The 15,628-nt window shown below is 42.5% G+C and overlaps 2 protein-coding genes across 7 annotated transcripts in view; one reads left to right on the top strand and one right to left on the bottom strand.

Moving 5' to 3' along the window:
- STYK1 (serine/threonine/tyrosine kinase 1) overlaps nt 1-3,515 on the bottom strand; it is a 29,115-nt gene extending 25,600 nt beyond the window's left edge. The window contains exon 1 of one of the 2 annotated variants that reach the window (XM_054203551.1): nt 3,397-3,515. The gene's annotated coding sequence lies outside the window, so the exon portion shown is untranslated. The other variant, XM_054203536.1, reaches the window with a different exon arrangement.
- SYCE3 (synaptonemal complex central element protein 3) lies at nt 3,166-6,628 on the top strand. 5 transcript variants are annotated; one of them, XM_054203612.1, is made up of 4 exons: nt 3,166-3,267; nt 4,886-4,994; nt 6,112-6,207; nt 6,298-6,628. In XM_054203612.1, the coding sequence occupies exons 2-4, from the start codon at nt 4,886-4,888 to the stop codon at nt 6,348-6,350; spliced, it is 258 nt and encodes an 85-aa protein (XP_054059587.1). In that variant the 5' UTR covers nt 3,166-3,267; the 3' UTR covers nt 6,351-6,628. The 5 variants fall into 5 exon arrangements, with proteins under 5 accessions (XP_054059587.1, XP_054059569.1, XP_054059554.1 ...); XM_054203594.1 differs by having other exon boundaries at nt 6,061-6,207; XM_054203579.1 differs by having other exon boundaries at nt 6,031-6,207.
- The last annotated feature ends 9,000 nt before the right edge of the window (nt 6,629-15,628 follow it).

The raw sequence follows: 15,628 nt of genomic DNA, 5'->3' as shown, positions 1-15,628 counted from the left end.
CTTATAGCTGATAGGACTGTGACTGATCTTTTGGTCAGCCTAAGCCCACAGAGGTTGAAAGGCTCAGTATCTGTTCTTTTGTTTCTGCAAGCCCGCCATTCATCCCAAAATGAGGTAAGAATCAGAACAAATAATCTAGAAGTGAAATTAAAATTCCCATCATTATCCCAAGTCTCTGTTCTGCCCCATGAGCTTTACCTCTCAAGATGGCAGGTCTTCTGACTTGAGAACAATTCATTTGCCTATTTAATATTTAGATTTGTCTTGAAAATGGTAGTTCTACTGCGATTTTCAGTTCATCCCCACAGTTTTTGTTATTTAAAATTTCACAAGAGACAAAGGCTAAGAGGGGGTAGCATTATATGAAAAGAAATAAAGAAAAAAAAAAAGAGCTTCTCCTTACAAAAATGAAATGACTGAAGGATTATGAATCAATCTTCTTCAGCCAGTTGAAGGTCCAGTAATTTGCTAGCACTTTCTCTATTCAGGGTTAGGCATATTTAATAGTAAGTCTTTTTCCTACAAGTTCCTGCCAAATTAGATCTTACCATTCCCAACTCTTTTCTTAAATCTAAAGGGAAATTTCATTTGCACAGTTTCATGCAGCCACTGGCCTAGTCAGCCCACTGTTCTCAAACCAGATGCTCAGGAAAGATCCTGAAGGTTGATTAGATGCCGTAAGTATGGTTTTCCCCTTTGGTTTCTTCGGCAGATTTTACAGGCCCAGAAGATCCGTATAGTTAATATAATACAAGGTCATAAGAACTTCTGTAAAGCAATTCAAGTACTAAAATCCTCTCTCTCTATACTGATGTCAGAGGTAATAAAGGGTAACCTAGCTCCTGATTTTCATGTCTTGGTCAAATGTCAGAAGTTATATGCCATACATTGCAGCTGAATTCTGTTGTCTTCCACTTCTTCAAAGACATAACTTCCCTGAGCAGGAACTCTTTGAGCTCCCCAAATCAGCACTTATCTGCAGCATAACTCGGTAGCTTGGCCACAGCTTCTCCCAGAACTCCAAGACCAACAGATGAACTGTTAGACTGCAAGTGAGGTGCAGCACATATCACACACATTCAGTTCCACTCTGTCTAGTTCCCAAGTGATTTTATCCTGAGCAACCAACATCCTGAGCACAATATGTCCGCATATTCCTCTGTTACTTTCACCTTTCCTCTTTCAATTTCTCATGTTCTTTTCGTTAAATATATAAATCTTCCTTTTAAGTTCCTGGTCTTTGCCACTGCATTTTGACACTGTTCACGTTTTCCAGTGAGAACCCAATAGCTCCTCTTGGCAAAACCTAGAAGCTGGTGAACAGAGCTATAGTGACCTAGACACCCAGTCTCAGTATGGAATAAATTGCAGGGCTTCGCACAGAAAGAAGCAGACGAGCCAGCTATCTCCTGGAAAGGACACCCAGAGAGACTTTAGAAGAACTAGAAAGAATGTATCACCAAGAGCTGAAAAAATGTTACATAAAAATGCAGGTAAGAACTATTCCGTTTAAAAATATAATTTTTACATCTGTAATTCACCCTCTAACACATTACTGTGTCCTAATTATAGTAGTCAAAAATCAAAAATAAACCAAGAAATGTTGAAACAAAACATGCTGCTGTCTGACAGTGTCACTGGAAATGGATTCTAGCACATTTATTATGCAGAAGCGAGGCGTCTGCTAAGCTATTGGAATTACATGCACAAACACATGGTATTTGCTGCACAGGTTTTCATAGAGTAATGAAGCAGTATTAAATAGCAACGCCACTAACAATCAGCCTCCTAATCACATACAGACATGTACAGCAGGAGGCAGCATCTGGGAGACAGGTTAAAGGCTCAGAATTTAGGAGTCGGGGTTACCTAAGAAATGACTGTGCCACCCCAAACCAAGGGCCCATGAGCCTAGTACTATGCCTCAGACAGCTGGCAGTGAGAGCGCCTAGGGGAATGAAAGACTATAACAACAGAAAATGGTACTTCCCTTAACGCTCTCCCCAGCCTCTAGTAGCCTCCAGTTCCAGGATTTGCTTAGCCAAATATAATGTTTTCTTTCATATGCATCAAAGGATTTTGCACAATTGCTTTTGAATGCCTGCAAAACTTTAGCAACATAATGCTCTGTGAGAAATTCTTCAGCATTCGTATAACTTGGGTGAATAAATACTTCATTTTGTTTGTTTTGAAGATAGATTGACATCTTCAAACTAGCTACTCAGTTGGCAGTGAAATGAGTGGTGGTAGCAAGAGATGAGTTTCATGAGTCATGAGAATACTCAATCCCTTAAAAACAAGACTGAGTTTGTATTTGTGTGGATGAAAAAGGAGAACAAGAGACAGCCCAAACCATTTAAAGTTTGGATGTTGATCTGGAATGGGACATGATTTGGGGTGCGAGCAATTCAGAGAAGGGACTTGATTCTCACTCTGCTAGATACCAGATAATTCCTAGTATCGGCAAACTCTTGACAAACTTTGACTCTTGTTGCTCAGTCATCAGAAAATTTCTAACCTTTCTTTGTCTAGTCCTGCAAACACCTTCTCTGGTTATTTTTTTAAAGAAGACAAAGATCATAGAATCACAGAACAGTTTGTGTTGGAAGGGACCTTCAAAGACCATCTGGTTCCAACCCCCCTGCCATGGGCAGGGACACCTCCCTCCCACTAGACCAGGCTGCTCGAAGCCCCATCCACCCTGGCCTTGAACACTTCCAGGGACGGGGCATCCACAGCTTCCCTGGGCAACCTGTTCCAGTGCCTCACCACCCTCACAGTAAAGAATTTCTTCCTCATATCTGATCTAAACCTACCCTTTGTCAGCGTAAAACAGCTGCCCCTTGTCCTGTCACTACAGGCCCTGCTCTGAAGTCTCTCCCCATCATGCAGACTGGGGGAGATGAACCCCCACCGAGAAGAAGCGGAACCCCCACCCAACTTTGAAACTTTGGGCTCAAGACGTAACTTTTGGATTACTTTCAGGACAATTCCCAAAACGACAGGCCACCTTCTGCCGGCCATGACTCGGGGCGGGTGGAGGAGGAGGGTGAGGGGAGGACCCGCACCGGGTCCGGGGGAGGCTGGGGGACAGCCGGAGGGACGGTAAGCAGGGGGGAGGGGGTTACCTCCTGTCGTCCAGCCTCCGGGGAAGGGCAACAACGGCACCGCCGCAGGCAGGCGACCAGAAGCCGCGGGGGTGGCCAGGTCTGCTGAGGGGCCCGCTGTGCCGCGGCCCAGGACCGGCTGCGGGTGCACTGGAAAGAGGTGGGGTGGCGGGACAGGGAACCCTGCCACAGACCGGGCCCGGAGCCGCCTCCCGCCTCCCTGTCTCGGTGCGGGGGGCAAACCCGTGTGCCTTCCCCCTTCCCGTCCTTCGGCTGCCTAACTCCTCACCCAAGTCCTTGTTTTCGTGAAACACAGAATTAATCGAGTCCGTGAGCTCGGGGGCAGAGCGGGCAAGAGAGGACGGGGAGGACAGAATGGCGGGGTTTTTTTGGTGTCCCGTTCCCGCCCGCTCCTGTCCCCGTCCCGGGAGGCGGGAGAGCGCGGGCCCCTGGAATTCGGGGGCGGCGCGGTTGGCGGCGGCGGCGGCGGGGAAAGGGGAGGGTGAGGCGGGGAAGGGGGAGGGCGGACAGGCCGGAGGGCGGCAGAGGGGCTATCCACCTCGGCTGGGAGAGAGGCAGGGAGGCCGGGGGCGGCGGGGCGACGGCTGGTCACGGGTGGGCAACGGCCGCCCTCTGAGAGCCGCGCCTCACACCGCCTTCGGGCTCGGCCCGGCGGCCCCCCTGCGGCCTGTGGGTCCTGGTGGGAAGTGAGAGGGTGCCCATTATGTGGTACGACGAACGGTGGGGGCTTTTTAAGGTCTCCGGGGTAGAAGGTTTGCCGGTACGGGGCTACCGAGTGAAATTGGTTTTGTGAAGAGACCCTTGAACACCCAGCGTCTTGACAGGGCTTGGCATTGCTCTAAGGCGCTTTAAAGCCGTTATAAACCCATGCCTTCCTTCCATGTCTGTTGGCAATAAAAAAAAATAAAAAAAAATTAAAAAAAAATAAAAAAAAAAAAAAAACAGAAAATGGCTACGGACCAGTTGAGTTTGAGAAATTGTATATAAAATAAGAAACTGGACAAAAAACTACGCCTGCTGCATGACGTGTATAGTCAGTACAGTGAAGCTCTTCTGTCTCCTCCGCCATAGTTTTGTCCCATTCATTGGTGGTTTTCAGAAAATTCAGAAAAGGACATTAAAGGCAAGGCTGTGTGTCACATTTTTGGTTAATACCAAGGTTCTGAAACTTTTAATTGCATAAACTTGTCCTCTAAATCTATAATGTTGACCCAAGTGATTTTACTTCCTGAAATTTGACTAACTACAACTTAAGCGGAGGTTAGTAAATAATAAGCACTTAGCTGCTTATATGGTGACAGAACTTAGTGTTTGTAGATACCTGGCTGTAGCATGCAAGTGTGAAACACTGGATACAAATGAGGATTTTACAGCTAAATTTGAAAATTAGGAATTGCCGTACCTCAGAGTATCTGGAAGACAACTGTAATAGGATAATAGATAAAATTTTCTAATGAAGTGTTCAAAACAGTGATCTTTTGTTATTACTGATACCAAAATTTTCATTTGGCGCAAACACAGCGTATTTGAGTGTAATTCTTCCTACTTAATTTCAAAATGGATTGAAAATAGTATGCAGCATACAGGTGATGACCAGTAACTTCAACATCAGATTCTTAATGAATTCACATGTAAATTGAATATTTATATACATACTGGGTTTTTTTAAAATTTATTGCAATGTTACATTCTCTCAACTGCGAAAATCAGTTCATTTCAAAATAAAATAAAGTATGAAATTCCTGTTTTCCTTGTAGATGGCTGAATCAGAACCTCAGGAAGGAAACTATGATAACATGGTTAAAATGGTGGAGGACCTGAATAGGGACTTAGAAAATCTCCTGGAGGAAATGGAAAAACTAACAGGTACAGGTCTTTATTAAGAGTGATACAAATTTGTCTACTAGAGTGAAGACATTGAAGATTTATTATTTGTATTTATTGTTGTAAACTTCTGTGTGATAGAAATGGAAGTGGAAACAATCACCACCAACTAATGAATGCCCTAATTGGGAGAAAGCGTGCAAATAATCTAGAAGTTTCAGATGGCTCAGAATTGAAAATTAATAGGTGATGAATGCTTAGTTCATAATGGTGGTTGAAAACAGAAATAATGCTAAAGTATTTAATTTACAATTACTAAAACATACATAAAATAAGATTTAATTCTGAAAAAACAGTGGGACACATAGTACCTCGGAGGTCAGTGCATGATGTGTTTAATTCCTCAGTTAGAACTAAGATTTCTCTGCAAATTCAAACTTAGTCCTCTGTGTATGGAGAGGATTGCATATTCCTCTCCATGTTCTGCAACAAATCTGTTAGAAACTGTGTGCAACTAACAAGAATAGATGGAAACTGTTACTTAAACTATTGTAATTAAACACAATTTATGAGTGCCATTGAGAAAACTACAGTCAATATACGGTAAAAGGGAAAGTATGAAATAAGTGCTAAAACTACTTGCTCTGCTTTATCAGATCCTTGTTATTTTAAAATCAATTTCATTATTTAGGTTGTTCTGAAAACCTTTCATTTCTATGCTGCAGCCTGCTTGATCTCACTCTTCCTCACCTAACACAAGCCTCCTAACTGTAACTGGTCTGGAGAGAGGATTCTTTGGTTCATTTATTTTAAAACAGTCTGTTGAACGTTTCTTTTTGATTACCTATTTTGTTGTCATTTTTAGGTAAAAGTGTCTCCCTTTTGTAATTTACGTCAGTGTACTTCCATTCTGAAATATTTTGAGACATAAAGAAGTAATACTGAAAAGTCTTTTATTTAATCCTAAGTATTACTGCGGGCAGTTTCCACTTATAGCAGGCCTTCTGACATAGGACCTGTACTGATAATAATTGATGTCCTTTATCCGTTTATTGAATCACCCATTGCTTTTATTTAGCCAAAATTCCTAGCTTTGTAGTATCTGTAGTGCAGGCAACCTGGATGGCTTATGACATGGTAGTCATACGTACCAACCCAGACCTGGCCACCTCCATGAGGCGTTTGGAGGATGCGTTCCTGAGTTGCAAAGAAGAGGTGGAGAAGAAATGGCAAGATGTGCTGAGTGAATCTAAAGGTGAAGAGGAAAAAAAGGAATAAACTGAATTCAGCCATGCTGGCAGGACTACATCCCTTGGAAAACCACTCCGGTCTTTTTGTTTTCCAGCTGTGGAAGCTTCACAGACACTGTGGAAAATGGATTTGCTTTCATCTTACTAAGAACTACTTATGTGTATACACCTGTGGAAGTATTTTAATGAGATTACACACATATATATATATTTATATTATTGAAGGTAAAAGATAACAATATGTCTATTTTTATTATGCTCATGAGTAATATTTGTAGTGTGTGTGCATACAAAACTTATATTCTCTCTGTGTCTTCCTTCCTGGAAGATCATCAATATACGTGGAATTCTTTGACACCTGAACAAATGGGGGAGGGAGCAGGGGGGTGGTAGTACAGTGGACATCGCAGTGGTATTGCACCAGCAGATGCCTTTCAGGAAAAACTGAAGAATTACTTTTTTTCTAAATGAAAAACAGGTGGAATTCTAGATTTGCAGATAGACTGGGTTAGTTTGATATGGGATTACCAACTAGGTGTTCAGTTACAGAATTTGAGTATTCATGTAGCTCATCTGTAGTTGTTTCACTTTGTTTCCTTGGATTTTTAACAAATTTTTTGTACTGGTTTTCCCAGAAAGATTGTTCTTCTCAAATCCTCTGAAGGTAGCATGTCTCATTTAAGAAAACATTGTTTACCATTGTAGACTGCACTGTGTGTGGTGTAGTCTGTGGGGCTGCTGCAGAAACCAAACCAACCATGTTATAAAACATGCTTTTTCTCCATGTGTTCCTACTGTGCAATATTAAAAAAGAAAGAAAAGAAAAAAAATCTTTTCTTTTGTAGTCAAGATGTGATTAAGAGCACCATCTTGTGGCATGCGGTTGAGTATTTTATCTGAGATGAACGTCAATGCAAGTTTTGAGGAGAAGGATCTTCCCCTTTATTAAAATCAGTCTCTTTTAACTAGAAAGTAAGCACCATGTACCAAATGAAAGCATCGCCTTTGAAGAGGGATTTGATGATTTAAATCACATCGAAATGATCTGTCAAAAGTTAGCTAAGTATTCTCTTGAGACTGGTTGATCTCGATTCAGACAGAATGTTTATCCCACTAAAGTGAAAAATATGTAAATAATGTCACTTTTTTTTTTTTTTGCATTGCTACCAAGTGTTTCTAGAGGCACAAATGGTTAAGAACATAAATTTTGAATTCTACTCTTGATTTTTCAGTGCGTAGGTCTTCATTCCAGCCAAGGTAGGGCAAAATGGCAGAGCAACATGAGGAAACCTGCACTTTGATTAAGTGCAAGTTAATCTTCTCTGGAGGATTTTTAATGGCATGTTGTGACTTTGGTACCTATGACTACATTGCCTTCATTCTTTAAGTCTGTGTTAAAAACTACATTCTTTGAAGAGGCGTGGTCTTTAAAAGCTTCTTTAGGAATGTACTGAATTTTGTGATTTTGTGTGTCTTTTTAGCCGTAAAGTGCCGCCCTTTTTCTTTCACATGAAAGCTCTCACTCACGTGACCACAAACACCTAACGGCGATGAGCGGTAGGGACAGAAGTTGGGAAGAGAAAACTGACGGTTGAGGCTGGGAGCACAGCATGTGCTCTGCCTGGGGAATCTTGCTGGCTGAGTTCACTGGGCCTGCTGCCTCTTTCCCTTCAAGATTTTCTTCCTAGCTGCGTGATGGTAACCGGAGGAGAGTTCCGGATATGGACCAGCATAGGAACAGTGCATATTCCTTGAAAAACTATACAGCAAAATGTTTATACTTTTTCTTTACTACTAAAATGTACTTATTTTAGGTTGGTTTTTTTTTATTATTTTTTTAATTTCTTTTTTTAATTTTTTTTTTTACATTGAGAATCAACTTATGGGGATTGTTGAGTTTTATTGCATGCATCTCACCATCTACTACGTTTCAGCCCAGCTAGATGCTTTAGACTTTCAGTGGAAACCAGACAGTCCACATTGAAACTCCTTGATTTCCTGCCACGGGGGTGTGACATAAATTTTCAGTAAAAAGGCTGTGGAGCAACAGCTCCATCTAGTGCTCACATAGCTTAAAACAGTAACAGTAATCCGGATTGCTGGGTAGACATCTCTTAATCACCCATCACCAAAGATTTCTGTAATGAAAAGCGTCAGCAGCAGTTTAGCTTTGTGTTCACTCCCAGCGAACTCCACTTCCGTGATCTAAGCCTGTACAGCAGTTTTTCACAGGTGCTTCCTGTACCGTATTTAAGAAAAGCATGCTTCTGCAAAAGGGCTACAGAAGCAAGAGAAGCTGTCGCTGGTGCAGTGCCCATCTGTATGCTCAAATACAGCAGTAAGGAATTCTGTTTTCTTAGGTATTCATTCCTTAGCCTCTATTAAGTGACACTAAATAAGCAAGCCACAAATCAGTTGAAATGTTTGTTTCGGGTTTTTTTTTGTTTTGTTTTATGCACACACCTGGACCAGTACTGAAATCTGTATTCACCCTGGTTCATTTTGCATGGATAGGCAGGCTCTTATTTCCACAGTTCTGTATCAGCCTTTAATCAAGAAATCTATGAAGTATAGCAGAGAGGTTATGGACTCGATCCCTACTGATTAAGGGTAATAGATGCTCTGGTGTCTAACACCGCAATGCTTTTACTGTTCTTATCACAACAAAATTTACTGATCTTACATAACCCCATTTTCAAAAAGGGAAAAAAGGATGACCTAGGGAACTACAGACCGGTCAGTCTCACCTCTGTGCCTGGCAAGATCATGGAGCAGATCCTCCTGGAAACTCTGCTAAGGCACATGGAAAATAAGGAGGTGATTGGTGACAACCAACATGGCTTCACCAAAGGCAAATCGTGCCTGACAAATCTGGTGACCTTCTATGATGTTGCTACAGCATTGGTGGATAAGGGGAGAGCAACCGACGTCATCTACCTGGACTTAAGCAAAGCATTTGACACTGTCCCGCACGACATCCTGGTCTATAAGTTGGAAAAGCATGGATTTGATGGATGGACCACTCGGTGGATAAGGAACTGGCTAGATGGACGCACTCAAAGGGTTGCAGTCAGTGGCTCAATGTCCACATGGAAATCAGTGACAAGTGGCATTCCTCAGGGATCAGTACTGGGACCAGTGCTGTTTAACACCTTTGTCAGTGACATGGACAGTGAGATTGAGTGCACCCTCAGCAAGTTTGCCGACGTCACCAAGCTGTGTGGTGCAGTCGACACGCTGGAGGGAAGGGATGCCATCCAGAGGGACTCTGACAGGCTTGAGAGGTGGGCCCGTGCGAACCTCGTGAAGTTTGACCAGGCCAGGTGCAAGGTCCTACACCTGGGTCATGGCAATCCCAGGCACAAATACAGGCTGGGCAGAGAATGGACTGAGAACAGCCCTGAGGAGAAGGACTTGGGGGTTCTGGTGGATGAGAAGCTCAACGTGAGCAGGCAATGCGGACTTGCAGCCCAGAAAGCCAACTGCATCCTGGGCTGCATCAAAAGAAGCGTGGCCAGCAGGTCGAGGGAGGTGGTTCTGCCTCTCTACTCTGCTCTGGCGAGACCCCACCTGGAGTACTGCGTCCAGCTCTGGAATCCTCAGCACAAGAAGGACACAGACCTGTTGGAACAGGTCCAGAAAAGGGCCATGAAGATCATCAGAGGGCTGGAGCACCTCTGCTATGAGGACAGGCTGAGAGAGTTGGGGTTGTTCAGCCTGGAGAAGAGAAGGCTCCGAGGAGACCTTATAGCAGCCTTCCAGTGCCTAAAGGGGGCCTACAGGAAGGATGGGGAGGGACTCTTTTATCAGGGAGTGTAATGAGAGGACATGGGCTAAGGGTTTCAAACTGAAAGAGGGTAGATTTAGATTGGATATCAGGAAGAAATTCTTTACAGTAAGGGTAGTGACGCACTGAAACAGGTTGCCTGGGGAAGTTGTGGATGCCTCATCCCTGGAAGTGTTCAAGGCCAGGGTGGACGGGGCTTTGAGCAGCCTGGTCTAGTGGGAGGTGTCCCTGCCCAAGGCAGGGGCGTTGGAACCAGATGATCTTAAATGTCCCTTCCAACCCGAAACACTCTGTGATGCTGTGATGTACTTAACCTGTCCACAAGGCAAGAGTTGGATGATTAAGAGCGAACTATCCAAAAGCCACCAAACTGAGCCATACGTTGTCCAGCCCAAACAGTGTGCAATGGTGTAGCTCAAAGCACATTCCTCGTCTGAATGTAAACATCTACCTTTCCTATAAAACAGAGGTATGCAAAGTGTCCTGCAGCCCCTTTTTATCTAGCACCTCGGGTGCTACTGCACTTATCAGAGCTGCCTGGATTGTTAACACTGTTTTAGAGTTTCCATTAACAGTTTCTCACCAGGAAGCTTAGCTAAAAGGCCGATAGGCAGTCTCCCAGGAAGTTCTGAGGGTTGAAATTGTGCCCATCTCTCCAGTGTAGTGTAGAACAACTGAGAAGGGGCTGTGGACATTTCACATGTCCACTTATGCATCTCAATCCTTGTCAGAACGTGGCCTAGAGCTTTGTTTAGAATATTTATTTCATTTAGTACTAGTTCTTTCCAGTTCTTGATTATTAAAACCCCAATTCAGGTCACCTCAGGAAGGCTCAAGAAGACACTCTGTACTCACTAGCTGGTTTACTTGTTGGCATAAGTTGTTTCAAATTTCAGTCCAGATCCCTGCAGCAATTGTTTCCGAGATGTGTATGGAGAGATTATTAAATCTGTAACAGCCCTATTTACACATGTTAGTACTAAAAATAACGTTCTTTTTGCTGGCATTCTTACCAGAGAAGCAAAGAGCTTATCATAAACAAAGGGAGTGAACAACGTTCCTTCTGAGTCATTTCTTCCAGGGCAAGGACCATATCACCTAGGCACTATCAGCATGAAAGCGGCAGTGCCTTTTCTGTGTACATTCTATTAATACTCATTTCTTTTTTGTAGCAGCACTGCCTCCTCCTTGCTTCTGCACCACCGCGAAACACATTTACATTTTTCAACGAAAACATATTAGGGTATTCTCTCATTTTTCTTTTTCTGATAATCTATTGTCTACCTTGCTTGCCTGGTTTTCTCTAGGTGCTTTGGGCTTGGATCACTGGAATACGAACATAGGTGGTAAGATTACAAGGTTTTGAGATGACACGTATTTTAAAGGAAGGCTGTTAAAAACTGGTAACAGTTGTCACGGAGAAAACTGCGAGTACTATGTAATGCAAGTGAAAATAATTGGCTAGATCAACACACTGAACAATAACCACATAACGCAGATCTTCTAAGCCTCTGGAAACAAAACAAGACTGTTACAGGTACACTGTACAAAGCATATTTTGTCACTTACCACCTAACTGATGTCATTTAATATGTTAAAACAGCAGAAGTTTGACTTTAACTTGAGGTGCAGCTAATGTTGAGTTGTAGGCTGACACTAACACAAGTTGCTTATCTGAGCTATGACTGTGTGGATCTTCACATACTTAACCCACACTCCGAATTTTGTGAGAACAGATCTCTTTCCATACTACAGACGCATACTTTATTGTCAATCATCCTCAGAAATGCGCTGCAAAAGCAGGTCCTGACTAATTCTAAGGACCTATATGGTCTTACAAAAGTTACAATTTACAAGCCAAAACTCCAGACTAATAGCTAAGCATGGAAGAATGATGCATTTTGACAAGTCAAGGAAATACGATGAAGCTCTGAACTCAGTGACAACTTTCTGTAGGTCTTTCCTATCACGTTTTAAAACCTTCAGATATTAGTATTGCCAGCTGATAAGATTAATAATTACTTCTAAGTTGTCAGGATCAATTTTCTGCACAGTGCATTGTTGTCTACCTCTAAGACTCAAAAATCAAATCACAGTGACATTGCTCCACCATTGTCAACAGCACAAAATGAAGAGTTCAAACTGCTACTTGTTTGACACGGCGTTCAAAACTTTCTCATCTCCTTTACACTTGACTGACGGGTCCCACTGCTGCGTGGCTTGTGCAGCTGTTTTTCCCCCCAAAGTATGTCTGAAAATCTCGGAGCAGATACCTTCATTCCACGGCGTCACAGTAATGCTGAAGGCTAGCTGGTTCTTCAGAAAGCCAAACCAGCAGAAAGGGTAATGTCTAAGGCCATGGCTTTGAACTCAGGTTCTACAAATAAAACTCTCTAAAAAGCCACAACAAATAACTGTCAAACTTGCATAGTTTCCATCTTCGTTGTAAATTTCCATGGATCTACAAATTGAAGAGTTTGAAAACCACTGTTCCAGATCCATTAGGGTCAGTACACTTGTTATCCAGATCCCATGCACATTCATTCTAGTATTCCAAGGGGGAGTCTCAAGCATACGCCCTGGCATGAATTAAGTATGCACATAGCTTGCCATAAGGGCTGCGAAATCAAGTTCTATGTAGCAGAGACTTTATTTCCAAAGATTTTCCAACTGCAGCAGAAAGTCTGTTTCACTTCCAAGGCATTTGTTGCACCTGTGTACAGTCCTCCCACATAAGTGGGTGGAAAGGGCCGCACATGGATATGCTGTTGTTCAATGCAAAAGTTTCCAGAGAAATACGTATCTTGTATCAGTGAGTATCTTGTTATTGCAAGACTATTATGTTTAACTGAAACAGCGCACAGACAAAGGCCTACAGAACATTCTTCTTCCCTTCTTTACACTCCTCAAAAGATCACAAGCCACAGGGAATACTTTTGCAGCTAAGTAACAGCAGACAACAGCCTTCACAAGCAAAAAGCCTGGTTACAGTCAGGCAGGCAGAGTATTATGAAAACACTGTAAAATGATTACACTATAAAAATGTAATCCACTCCAAGTGTAAGCCATTATAAGTGCCCATGAAAGGGAAGAATGCTGCAATGAGAGAATGAACGTAGCACAAAAACAATGGCTCCAAGTAGGTATAAAAGCACATTAACTACTCTGCAAATTCAAAATCCTTGTAGCTAAAAGCCTTTAAACAAAAAAAAAACAAAAAAAACAAAAAAAAAATCAAACAGAACAAAACACCACAACACAAACTAAGCACTTATCTGAAGTTCTCCTTGAGGCAAATAACCCATAGCCTTATTCACAGGCACGCAAGCACCACAGTTGCCAAGAGAACTGACCCTCCTTATTGGCTGAAGAAATAGAAAACTGGTGCTCAAAGTTCAGCTAACAAGACAAGTAGTGGCCTAGTAAGGGAACAACTTATGCCCTGCCTGAGACATCTAAAAATGTAATTATGGTAAGTGTTTTAGAATCAAACGCTTGAGTTGAGCTTATATTTTCTTAAGGGGGAATTCAGGGATGAAGGGGGTTATGCTCATCAGAAGCTTCTGGTTTATGCTGAGGTTCTTCCTATCACTAAGGTAGGACTGAAATAACAGAAAAAACTATACACCAGGACACTACTTGCATCTCTCCCTCTATTTCTCCTTCCATAAAATAAAGATAACTAGTCAGGTGCTTTTGTTAAACTGATTCAAATCTGACCTACATTTTTGAAAATATTAAAAAAATTCTCTTTGGCTTGTCAAATCTCACTCTAAGAAACACTTGCTTTTGAACAACTGAAGGCAGTTCTACTAGTTTTTATGACAAGTTCTGCAGTACTGTTTCAATGTTTATGAATATCTTACATCTGTTTATATTACAGTGAAACTGACAACCTTGCACCAATCTGCCCAAAATAGATTTAGTTCTGAACAAATCTAAAGTCTGCTGAGGATTATCCTGCTTAAGAATTTGTAAAAGGTGCATTACTCATTTTCTTCACCTTATTGAATTTTGTTCTACGTCAAAACAGCCATATTCTTCATTTTCCAAGGAAAGCCGTTAGAATACCACTGTGTCCCTCTCAACATCTTTGACAGTCTAAAGCTTACCATATTCAGTACAAAAACTCAGTCTCTAAGCAATCCTTGTATCAACGTACTTTCAGAACTGCTGGGTAAGTGATCCAGTGCTGCAACAGCAGGTTACGCTACATGAGTTTGCAGGGAATGCAGCAGCGTTGTGTACTCCAGGGAGTCAGAAGCATTCTCCTTCCTGAACTAAGCCCGTACCTTTCACTTCACATCTCATTAATAGTTCCTAATTCATTGCAAAAGCAAGCAGGAAATCCCCAATGCAGTCAGCTGCGGGCAGTGCAACTCATGCATCACTAAACCTTCCCCTACCCCAGCAAGGCAAAGGCAGAGTGCAAGGGCCATTCCTCACCTTCCCAGAAGATGGACGGAAAGTGCTTTGGAGCCCAATTATCCCCTACGCTCCCCCTGCTTCTCATTTCCTGAGGAGTAACATGAGAAAGCCCGTCTCCAGAGAACCTCATACGGTGTTTTTTAATTATTAATAGTGTGCAAGAACAGAGAAACTAGAGGAGACAAGGATAGTCCTACGTGTGTACAGTTACAGTGTTGCTCTGGACCAAAGGGGTTTACATGAAGCGTTACTCAGTAAAGGCTGGATAACGACTGCATACCTAAGAACAGAAAGAGGTGTTTTAAGCAAACAAATCTACTATCTAAGGTTTGGATAACAGCAACCGCAAGACAGGAACGTGAGGAGTGCTGGACTAGAGAATGAAGGACACAAGATAGCTCAAGAAACACACCCATATTCAACAGCTAGAAGCAGACTGATAACACTTGCAAGATATCCAAGTTTCAGAGAGGAACATTAGAAATACACACACATTAGTAAAACAGATAAGTACTTTGCTCATTAACACAAGATGGCACAGGTACAAAGATTTTACTGGTTTTGAGTAAGGAAAAGTGGAGATGCAAGTAAAATATACTGCCACTATTTGGAGCAGGAGCTTGAATAAGCTTTGGAGAACAAGTCTTATGAGGAGCAGCTGAGGGAGCTGGAATTGTTTAGTCTGGAGAAAAGGAGTCTGAGGGGAGACCTTATCACTCTCTACAACTACCTGAAAGGAGGTTGTAGAGAGGTGAGGGTCAGTCTCTTCTCCCAAGTAACAGGCAATAGCACAAGAAGAAATGGCCTCAAGTTGCACCAGGGGAGGTTTAGATGGGATATTAGGAAAAAATTTTACACTGAAAGGTTTATCAAGCATTGGAACAGGCTGCCCAGGGAAGCAGTTGAGGCACCATCCCTGGAGGTATGTAAAAGATGGGTAAACACAGTGCTTAGAGATATGGCTCAGTGACGGTTTTTGTCAGTGTTAGGTTGATGGTTGGACTAGATGATCTGAAAGGTCCCTTCCAACCCAGGCCACTCTGTGATTCTGTAAAGTGGCAGTTACTAAGCCCATTTTGTCTTTTTAAGCAGAGGAGTCTCAAAGCTTGGATTTTACTGTTCACAGAACACAAAAACCTAGCAAACAGATGGGGAAGTAACATCCCAGTAACCCACTCCAAATCCCTCAGACTCCTGACACAAGATAGCAA

Source organism: Rissa tridactyla, chromosome 1, assembly GCF_028500815.1.
Source record: "Rissa tridactyla isolate bRisTri1 chromosome 1, bRisTri1.patW.cur.20221130, whole genome shotgun sequence".
NCBI lineage: Eukaryota > Metazoa > Chordata > Aves > Charadriiformes > Laridae > Rissa > Rissa tridactyla.
The sequence above is the reverse complement of the archived record's forward strand: the minus strand, read 5'-3'. Positions and strand labels throughout refer to the sequence as shown.